The sequence below is a fragment of the Sparus aurata genome, chromosome 14 (genome assembly GCF_900880675.1).
Source record: "Sparus aurata chromosome 14, fSpaAur1.1, whole genome shotgun sequence".
Lineage (NCBI taxonomy): Eukaryota > Metazoa > Chordata > Actinopteri > Spariformes > Sparidae > Sparus > Sparus aurata.
Genome location: NC_044200.1, coordinates 21,113,998 through 21,125,351, shown reverse-complemented (window position 1 = coordinate 21,125,351; position 11,354 = coordinate 21,113,998). Strand labels below are relative to the sequence as shown.

Below are 11,354 nucleotides of genomic sequence, written 5' to 3'. Positions count from 1 at the left end.
TCAGAAATATATCCAGAATGGAAGAGTTAAGAAAGTGGAAGTTGGTTTTGTAGAAAATAATTTTAAAATGAATTGTTTACTATCATTTTATGGCCTCCAAAGCTTGACTATATACAACTATAGCACCAACAAGTTGGGGTGTGCCTTTTATTTGTTATGTTAATGGTTAGAACATGGCTCAAAAGAGAGGTGATCTTGTTCTTCTGGATTATAATTAGCAAAACAAGAACCACTACTTGTAAAATTCATTGTTCAAACCTCCTTATTTCCTACAAAAAATAATTTGTTCAGAGACCCTAACGAAGTCCAGCAACACTTGGTTACACTTGATCTTTTAAGCCTGCAGTACCCTTGCTGATCTAATATGAAATTTTATATCTTATCTTATCCAAAGGGCCTAATATTTAAAAATTTTAAACAAAATTTTAAAAATCAGATACATTATCAAGTGCCTCAAAACACAGTACTTGAGTAAATGTATTTTACTTTTGTAGTTAATTTCCACAACCGGAATGTCCCCTTTGACATTTGTAGGTAACCTTTATCTTACATTTTAATTACAGACTGAGGCTTTAAAGCAGCACAATAAAAGCATATAAACAGGTGAATATTCAATTTTAAGGATGTAGTGTTTATATTGTTTGTTTCTTTTACACACAGAATAATAAACTACAACAATGCAGTAAGAAAACATGACGCAATAGGCAGTAATAGCCGTTTTATCCACCTCAATAACAGCAATTCCTTCTTATTAGTCATGCTGGGGGCGTCGCGTCTTCAAATCAGATGACTCGGGCTTCCGTAGCTGAGCGGCACATGACCCGGAAACAGGGAAGCGTTGTCTCAAACACAAACAGGGCCGAGTCTGTTCCTTGTTTTCTCTCCGAGGAGGACGCACTCACAACATTTCACGCTCCTATAAGTCACAGAGCTGACTGAAGAGGCGGACAGCTGCACCGGGTTATTATTAAATTAAGAATATGGGCTTAAATCGGTCGTGTCCGCGCAGTTTATTGAATTGTCTGGTAATCTGCGTCACTTTGTGGAGCTACCTGAGCAGCGGGGTGTTTGCCAAATCATACCGGAGACCAAACATTGTTTTGATCCTCACCGACGACTTGGACATCGCTATTGGTGGTCTGGTGAGTGGGTTTTATTGTTTTCATGCTTTTATTGCATTTGGTTAATATTTAAGGGGCTTATTCGAGAGTCGTGACTTCATTTTTCTAGACTTTAACAGCTCTTTTCCTGTCAAATCATGGGAAAAGATGTTATCTCTTGATATAAACTAGACATTTAGCCCAGTGTGGTTGAGCTGACTGCTCACATTCCTCCTGGTTGGGCAGACAACATCATGTAGGCATGTCACAGAGTCAGCAGCCTTATCTCCTGCTCCAATCTGCTCCACACACCCCCTCCCTCCTTCTTTTAGCAGGACACATGACACCAAAGTCCATTAAAAAATCTGCCAATTTTAGAGGCATAAACAGGGTGGTAGGTTGTTGTCCTCTTCATAAAAAATTTAAAGACTGGAGCTGCTTTGGCAGGTGTTTTAGTCAGTGTTAATAGAGGTCAACCTACATGTTTTCTGTTGTGTAAGTTTTGCTATATACAGTGTGAATAAAAGCACACATTCTGTAATTAACATCCTTTAATTGTTGAAATTCCCTGAATAAGTGTAAGAATACTGACGATGTGATGCAGAAAATGATCATTCTCTTTAATCGTGAAACATATCAGAATCTGAAAATCACTTGAAAAGCATTTTCCCATCTGTATCTGAGCTTGTCGATAATTAAACTAATTTAAAAATGTGTTACTTTGGTTCTGATGCATCATCCTCTCACATAATGGTCCCGACCACCACAGTGTCTGATTGGCAACAAGTCATAATGAGTCTGCAAAGTAACTAGTAATATGAAAATCTATGGAAACAGGATATATGGAAGAAGCCAAAGCTTATAAATTATGTTCAGTTTAAGAATGACTATGTTACAGAACCTTATATTTTTTTGAATTTAAAGAGAAGGCAGAGGTCCCTCTGTGCTCAATTAAGAACTAGTACCTTACCTCTGGCAGTAGAAGTGGGTCGATTTAAAGGTACACCTGAACATTTACGTTTGTGTGAATTTTGTGATCTCCAGGTTGTGGAAGATGAATTTCATTTTGTTTTTTATTGTACTTTATATTGAGATTTACGGAACTCTCTATTTGAATCAATCCAGCTTAAAATCCTGATATATTTTGGAAATATGAAGGGGAGATTCTGTGCTGGTTGTTTGAAAATGATGTTTTTGCTTTGGCGAAATTTATAGAAAAGGCCTGGTATCTGCGGCAAAGTATTTTGTATCCTATATGACAATCCATTTGTATTTGTATCCATACCTTTAATGGTTTAGTTATGTTATGATGTGTTCTGTATTATGTCACGTGGCTATCGTGGATGTAACTGTGAAATTATTATTTGATGAATATGATTAGTGTCTAATAAGCCCATGAGGGCTGGGCACCAACCATGGGGTTTGACACTTAAATAAACCAATCAATCAAAAAAAAAAAAAAGTAACCTAATTTATCAAATGATGTACTGGAGAGGAAGTATGAAGCAGCAGAAAATGGAAATAATCAAGTAAAGTACCTTAACCTTGTACATAAGAACAGTATTTCATCAGTGGTTGTTCGTATATTTTTAATGCAAATGAATATTTGTCCCAATATTTTCAGTTAGTCATCTTGATTTCTAATAATCAATGTCAGCGTCAGCCCCGAAAAAGCCATATCAGCATATATTTTAAACTGTGGCACACTGAAACGAGCATTGTTACTCCGTTTTGTCTAGAAACACGTGATCTGAGCTTTTATACATTATTCATCACAAGCAGTGGTTGGTGAACTTGTATTATTCGTACACAGTATTGGGGTTCATTTAAGGTACTGATGCTGTGGGCCTCTTTAACAGAAAACAAGATTAGTCATGTTTGCAAAAAAAATACTCATCACTCTCTTTCCCTTCTAGAATCCACTCAGTAAGACGAAAAAGCTAATTGGTGATGCCGGGATATCTTTCTCAAACGCAGTAAGTATCATCAGCATCGCTATCGTCGCCCTCACTGTTGTATTTCGTCTCATCAGGGATCATTTAGTGGTAAAGAAAATCAGTAAGTCAGTAAAAAGACTCTCACATCCCGTCCTCTCAGTTTGTTGCCAGCCCGCTGTGCTGCCCCAGCCGAGCCAGCATCCTGACGGGGAAATACCCCCACAACCACCACGTCATCAACAACACGTTAGAGGGGAACTGCAGCAGCAAAGCCTGGCAGAAGAGCGAGGAGGCCAACACCTTCCCCGCCCTGCTGAAGGCGAACGCCGGCTACCAGACCTTCTTCGCCGGGAAATATCTTAACCAGGTACGAGACGATCGGACTGCATGCTCGTGTGTTTCCAGCGTTATTTTCATTTGTTCAAGATGGGGAAAAAAACTGCATTTATCTTAAGAATGCAGGAAGCAAAATAGTTTAGTTGTGTTTACATCTGCTAATTGCGCTTGAAAGGAGATTGGCTTCCTCTTCTTCTTCCTGAAGCTGCCTGTACATCTGTTTATCAGTGTGTGCAGAGGGAATAGTTTGACGTCCAGAAATATGGAGAATGTTGAAGCTTTAGTTCTGGCTGTGGTCCGTATTCCTGTCTACAACCGATCCTCAGGGCCATGTGGGAAAACTGACAAAATGTGTAAATAAATGCATGAAAAAGAGACTTGTTAGAGTGTCATCATCACCATTTTAATTTCTCTACACGAACACGTCCAGTGAGAAATTATTCATTGATCAGGTGTTTCTTTATTGTGAGAGCAGTCACAAGATTCCCTGTTATGCAATTTAATGTCACGATAAAGTCAGACTCTCAAAGTTGCGTCTGCCCTTGTGATAAACCGATGATCAGATGGGGAACTTGGACCTTCACTTGACCCAAATGGAAAGAAAGTGACCCTTAACAGTGGTTTCACACTTCCCACTTTCCCTCCTCCCTTCCTGTATGTCAGAGTTTCCAAACCTGTTTGACTTTTGACCACAGATCTCCTCCTGCAGTGTGGACATCTAATCAGCTAGAGCTGCAATTTTAATAGATTTAGTGTAAACCTTTCAATTAACTGCCAACTATTTTAAGAGATGATTAATCGGTTTGAGTAATTTGTCAAGACAAAAGTCAAAATTCTCTGATTCCAGCTCCTCAAAGCAGCATTATGCAACATTACTTTAACATGACAGCTTCAAAAACACTCTAGTTATGAGAATAATCAGCCAGTTAATTGATGATAAAAACAAACCCTAATGGCTTTAGACTGTTTTAATCAGTACACTCAGATCTCTTCTGTCTCTGATTTGTTTTATGTAATCCAATCTATTCTAATCTAATTTACAAAGTCAAACTGAGGTCAACTTTCACACGGCCTGGCCCGTAAAATGTTTTCCTCTTGTTCTTCATTTGTTATATATATATATATATATATATATATATATATATATATATATATATATATATATATATATATATATATATATAGTGACAAGTCCCACAAGTTTATTCTGAACTTAGGAAATCTGCATTTTTGAGCACCAAACTTGTCGATCTACACTCTCGCTGCCCCTGGACAATTCAAGACGATGATCTCAAAACACTTCACCGCCGTGTGGAACTGTTTTTCAATGAGTCTTGTTCTTGTGAGATGTTTTAACGGGTATTATTGTGCGTCTCAACGTTGCTGCAATAGGGGAACGTTTGAATTAATGAATTAACGTACTGTTTCTGCAAATACGTAGCTTGTAAAAACAAGAAAGAGCAGGAATGAAATGGGGGATATGTTGCTTAAATAAATTTGACTTGCCAGCACACAAAACAAGTTAAAATATCTTCAAAAATCCCACAGATATCTTCAAACTAGTGCGTTTGTCTTGATGCAAAGAAGATATCAAAGAATTGTTTTGTCAATATGTAGAAAATATTCTTAAATTTAGCAAATGCTAACACCATCATCTTGAGTTCAGATATATAAGTTGTAAGCTTTATCTTATTGTATCTTTTTGAGCTTGTGTGTTATTTAACTGGTTACATGTTGTGTGTTGCAGTACGGGCACTCGGAGGCTGGAGGGGTGGAGCACGTTCCTCCAGGCTGGAACTTCTGGGTCGCACTGGTAAGACTGGAACTTTGAACCCATCAGACAGAGATTTGTTCCGAGGCTCCTTCCTGTCTGGCATCAAGTCGCAGGTTTAGACAGAATTAAACCTTTTAGCTGTTAAACTGGTTCTGTCATTAAAAAAAAATCTGAACCTCTAACTGATCCGAATCCAGCTCAGCTTGTTTGATTTATGTCACTTTTTGTGATGTTTAGATGCAATTATGCGCAAAATACAGCCAGATATTCGTCCTGCATGTGAGTCAGACTTCTATTTCTGGGCCAGTGTTGATTTTTTTTATTGATCTTTAGTGTTGAATGTGTCCACTGCACTTGTTTTTCTGCAGGAGGTCAATAACCTTACCTTTTAATCATCTTCTCATCATCTTCTAATCATTCGATCTTTGTGGGCGCCAGCGGAGAGTTTTTCTTTACATCACATGATGGATTAGAAGTTGTGTCACAGGTTGTTTCTGCTCCCCTTTTAAAATCTGAAAAGAAAGTCTGGGAGGCAAGTTGAACTGCTTCTGTTTAGACAATGACCAAACAAAATAACAAGAATTGAATTTAGCTCACTAACATCCTTTTGTAACAGTGATTCAGAGTTCAGTCCACCTCGCATGTCAGTGTAAAGTTCATGTGGTCATTTGACTGGAGGCTGTCTGCACAAGCAGCCAGACTAACAAATAAGACCAAATTAGATTTTCTTGAATTTACCGTCCGTCTCTGACTGGCTTACAGAAGTCGCCGTGCAGAGGTCGCGTCCGCAGTGGAGAACAGATTATCTTCACTGTTACAGAACAAACAGAGATGTGAAAGCTGGTCTCATGACCTGACGGCTTATCATAACACACAGAGAAAACGCATGTTGTTGATATAGTTTCTGCAGAGTTGGTGAGAGGAAACCGTGTCAAACAGCCACCATGACGTTCATCTGAAGATCACATGTCAGAGCATGTGACCGTGATGAAACTGGAAGAAACAACGTTTGGAATCCGCTCACTTAACTTTCAGATTCATGAGTAGATGAATCTAAGAATGGCAACATCCCCCAGACATCCTTTACAAATCACCTGAATTTAAGAGTTGTTGAGTGAGGAGGAACTAATCGAACTTTGCAAAACATTACAGCGACATATTCTAAATAATTGGTGTCTTCTTGTAAATTCGGCATTAAATGAAAATTAAAAATGTTTTTTTTTCTTGTAAAACGTGTCAGTTTGTCGCAGCAACACACTGTTTCATCCGATTATATTATTTACAATGAATTTATGAAAGAAGACAACAAGTCAAATTAGAGAAATATGCTTCCACCAATTTATTGACTCTTTGTGATCTATGTCAGGTTTTATAAGCACCTATCAGTTCAGTGTTTTCTGTACTTTTCCTTATTAATGGGGGTTAATCCTAACTGGCTGCAGCCACTGACTCCATACATCCACTTAAAATCCAAGAAATAACTGCCGGTAATCCAATTAAAAGATTTGCTTTATACAAACTGTTTTTTTAAGGCTGGATTAACGTTTCTAAATCCTTTTTCTCGGTTTGACTCATGTTCAGTCGAGCAGCCCGGTCTTAAACTTTCATCAGCACTCAGTGAGTTATTTAATATAAAATACAGATTTATTTGAGGATAGATTATTATTAAGTTGTTTTTTTTTTTTGTTTTCCAGGAGAAGAACTCTAAATACTACAACTACACTCTGTCAGTGAACGGAAAGCCTCAGAAACATGGAGCAGACTACAGCAAAGACTATCTGACAGACGTACTGGTGAGACGACTCATCTTATCCAACTTTGTGTCATCTTAGTTCTCATCATCAAGTCTATTTAATATAAAAGAAATGCAGTGGTGGAATGTAACTAAGTACATTTATTCAATGAATGACTTGTCGGTCAGGTTCAGAGTTCAGTGTTTGATACGTGTCTGCTCTCTCTCTCCGTCCGTCAGGCCAACATGTCTCTGGATTTCCTCCAGTACAAATCAAACTACCAGCCGTTCTTCATGATGGTTTCCACGCCGGCCCCTCACTCCCCCTGGACGGCCGCTCCTCAGTACCAGGACAGCTTCAACAGCACCAAAGCTCCCAGAGACCCCAACTTCAACATCCACGGGAAGGTACGAGGTCTCATCATCAGACTTTTCTCACGTCACTGACTTTAAAATATCTTCTCTTATCGAGTGTTTTCTTGTTTTGTGTCTTCAGGACAAACACTGGCTGATCAGACAGGCTAAAACCCCCATGACCAACTCGTCTGTGCAGTTTCTGGATGATGCTTTCAGGAAACGGTCAGCCCACGCTGCTTCTCACCTGCCGCCTTGTGTTCTTTAATTAACTTCCTCACTTCCTCTGCTCTCTCATTCGCACTGCTCCTCGTTATCACCCACTTCCTGTCACCTTTCCTCTACTTCCTCTTTCTACTTCTTATCTTAGGGTCTTTTTTTTTCAGCTCGCTCAGTTTTAAGCATTTTTCTGGCTATTAAAGGGATATTCCGGTGTAAATCTAATCCATGGTCTAAATCACCGTGAAACTGTGTTAGACTCCCTCTCGAGAGATCAAGTCAGCAGACCGCTAATTTACGGAGTTTTATCAACCTCAGAAACGACCGCACGACAACAATACACTACAGTAAATGGATCCAAATATAAACCGCCACCAAAAAGCCACAAATAATGCTCAGAACAGCACCAAACTTCAGCAACAGTACAACTAGGGTCTCAGCACATAGTCCGGGGCATCTAACCTCCGCTAGCTTAGCTGGATTTCTACTGAAAAGCTGACTAAATTTACCACTCTTCTGCAGCAGCTTCCTGTTGACGGGAAGTCCCGACGAGTCGATTACCGAGTGCAGTAGAGTTCCGCGGCTCATGGATGAAAATGTCTGATTATGACTCCATGGAAAAGCAATCAAAGTTCATATGTGTCTTACCTGCCAGTTTATAACAGTTATTATCGAGAGCGGACAGGGAAAAGAACGGAATTGAGCATTTCTAACCGCACTCGGTAATCGTCGCGTCGGGACTTCCCCGACCTGGAAGCTGATGGAGGAGAGTTGAAATCTGTTTTTGGCTTCACAATAGAAATCCAGCTAAGCTAGCAGAGGTTAGATGCCCCGGACTATGTGCTGAGACACTATTTGTACTGTTGCTGAAGTTTGGTGCTGTTCTGAGCATTATTTGTGGCTTTTTGGTTTATATTTGGATCCATTTACTGCAGTGTATTGTTGTTGTGCGGTCGTTTCTGAGGTTGATAAAACTCCGTAAATTAGCGGTCTGCTAACTTGATCTCTCGAGAGGGAGTCTAACACAGTTTCACAGTGTGTTAGACCATGGATTAAACTTACACCGGGATATCCCTTTAAGAGATTGTTATTTCGGAGTTTCACGGCAGGTTTCTTGTTGTGGCTCGTCTCCTGCAGGTGGCGAACTTTGCTCTCTGTGGACGACCTGGTGGAGAAAATAGTGAACCGCCTGAAGGTCAGAGGTGAACTGGACAACACGTACATCTTCTTTACGTCTGACAACGGATACCACACAGGTACGTAACTTTAATGTGTCAAAGAGAGGAAAACATGTAATTTTTTCAGAATATTTTAATGATTATTGGGATAATATTGTGAATCCTGACTTGAAGGTTTAATAATTGTCCCTCGTCTCCTCTCAGGTCAGTTCTCTCTCCCTCTGGATAAGCGGCAGCTCTACGAGTTCGACATCAGAGTTCCTCTCATGGTCAGAGGACCGAACATCAAGCCCAACCAGACCAGCCAGGTACACACACACACACACACACACATACACACACACACACACGCTCTGAATCTATTATTGCAGCTAAGGTTAGATCAAGGTTGCTTGTTGGCTTTTAGTAATTCATGTTCCAGCAGGTTAATAATCCTCCTCTGATGCATTTATTATGATGTAGTTCTAAAATGTGATCCATACTGAAGGCTGCATGAATGTTTAATATGCATTTTTATCTTTGAGAAGACTTTACTTGTCTTTCTCTTTGAGGTTTACAAAAGCACAGGGACTCTTGTGTAGCTCTCTTAGACGAGTCATAGAAAACAATAAGATGTGTATAAAAGCTACTTAATAAACTATTACTACTATAAAATAGTCAGAAGAGTTTAATAGATCAGAATCGATCATGGTCCTGTAGGGAGACACACTGATGACACGTTTATGTTCCTGTCCAGATGTTGGTGGCGAACGTCGACCTCGGTCCGACCATCCTGGACATCGCCGGCCTCGACGTCAACAAGACGCAGATGGACGGCATGTCCTTCCTGCCTGTGATGGTGAGATCAGTGATTTTCTTCTGCAGCGTCTGACTCAAAATTAGTTTTCCGAGACACCGACATGAACAAAAAGGATCTATGAAAACACTCTTCTTCCTGATTTAATCCAACAAGGGACCCTGAATCTTTGAAAACAATCTTTGAGACATTTCTACTCCCAACAATTTATGTTGAGTCTTGATGTTGTGTGTCACCAGGAGGGGAAGGTGAACAGCAGCAGCTGGAGGACAGACATCCTGGTGGAGTATGAGGGAGAAGGAAGTAACGTGTCGGACCCCGCCTGTCCGCTGCTGGGGCCGGGAGTGTCGGTACGACCGGAAACTTTAAGATCATTCGTGGAAGAAATAAAGCAGAAAAACTCACGATTCTCTGTTGTTGTGTGTCGTCTGTCCAGGAGTGTTTCCCAGACTGTGTGTGTGAGGACTCGTACAACAACACCTACGCATGTGTGCGCACAGTCGCCCCGTCTGCCAACCTGCAGTACTGCGAGTTCGACGATAACGAGGTGAAACATTTATTTAATAACGTGTCATTGTTTATTTGAAGTCAGCTGCCACTAAAAGATGCCTCACTGTGGCGCCATCTGGTGGTAGAATCAAGAACGTGGTGGACTAAAACAGTTTGAGTCTCATCCGGGATTGTTTGTCCTCTGTAGGTGTTTGTAGAAGTCTACAACGTGACAGCGGACCCGTTCCAGCTGACAAACATCGCAAAGACCATCGACCAGGAAGTCCTGGAGAAGATGAACCACCGGCTGATGATGCTGCAGTCCTGCGCCGGACAGTCGTGTCGGACGCCCGGCGTGTACGATCCGAGGTCTGCATCACTGGAAAATACCTCAATTTATAGATAAACGAATAAAAAACTCTAAAAAATCAAGCATCAACTCTTCTTCCCTGTGTTTTCTCAGGTATAAATTCGACCCTCGACAGATGTTTACGAGCCACAGCTGGCGGCTCGGCAGACTCAGACAGAAGATGAAGTAGACGGATGGAGGAGGAGGCGGAGGAAGAAGGGCTGTGTTGTATTTTGTATTCAGCCCTTCCTGCTGTTGTTGCCTTGTGTTCAGGCCTCCTGAGCCAGTCTCTTTGTCGACGGATGGAGAAGGGATCGGGTGGCGGGTCATCATTTTGGGAATAGGTGGGTTGCCGTGGAGACAGGAGGCCTCTCTGGGCGCAGGACCCACCTTCAACGCTTCCAGTTTGGGCTGCCGTTTAGTGAGTTTGTCAGTAGGTGTGCGGGGAAAACAGATAATTCAGGATGGATTCACACTCGCAGGACAATATTTCAAATCCTGGGGAAAAAAACAACACATTTCTGATAAATTCACGTCTTTTTTTCCTCACAATATCGTCATATCAGTGATCCAGTTCACAAAAGTTCTTCTTCTCAAGTTCATCACCACGATTTGCTCTCAAATGGTCGAGAACGTGATGAACATGAGTGATTTCCATCCAACACACGGATACCTTTTATCATTTCCTGCAGCTCGGCTGTGATCCAGATGTAGTGCAATTTCTGAACAGATTTTAAGAAAGTAAGAAGTAGAAAATGCAAATGAACGTGCGTTTCCATTCACTACTTCAATCAGAGTTGTTTCAGACTTCATTCAATGCATTTTGTCCCATTTTTTTAAAATAAATACACCAACGTTTTCCACCTCAGCCAACAGTAAAACTCTTTATTGCATTATTCAGATTTTTTCTCTATTTTCTTTATTTAAAAAAAAGTCTCCTTTTTTTTAAATAACCCAAATATTTGAAATTATTTGAATATTGAAATATTCAAATAATATTGCTCTTTTTTCTCCTTTTTTTTTTTTTACCTAGCAAAATTTAATGTGAATATTAATAATGGGTACATGATTAATCTGTTTTTTTGTTTTG

The 11,354-nt window shown here is 40.3% G+C and overlaps 1 protein-coding gene across 1 annotated transcript; it reads left to right on the top strand.

The window, feature by feature from the left end:
* Window positions 1–803: 803 nt before the first annotated feature.
* gnsa (glucosamine (N-acetyl)-6-sulfatase a) lies at window positions 804–11,132 on the top strand. The gene is made up of 14 exons (XM_030440108.1): window positions 804–1,142; window positions 3,017–3,076; window positions 3,198–3,404; window positions 5,121–5,186; window positions 6,842–6,940; window positions 7,120–7,287; window positions 7,376–7,458; window positions 8,590–8,708; window positions 8,835–8,938; window positions 9,367–9,468; window positions 9,666–9,776; window positions 9,863–9,973; window positions 10,124–10,284; window positions 10,379–11,132. The coding sequence occupies exons 1-14, from the start codon at window positions 981–983 to the stop codon at window positions 10,452–10,454; spliced, it is 1,629 nt and encodes a 542-aa protein (XP_030295968.1). The 5' UTR covers window positions 804–980; the 3' UTR covers window positions 10,455–11,132.
* The last annotated feature ends 222 nt before the right edge of the window (window positions 11,133–11,354 follow it).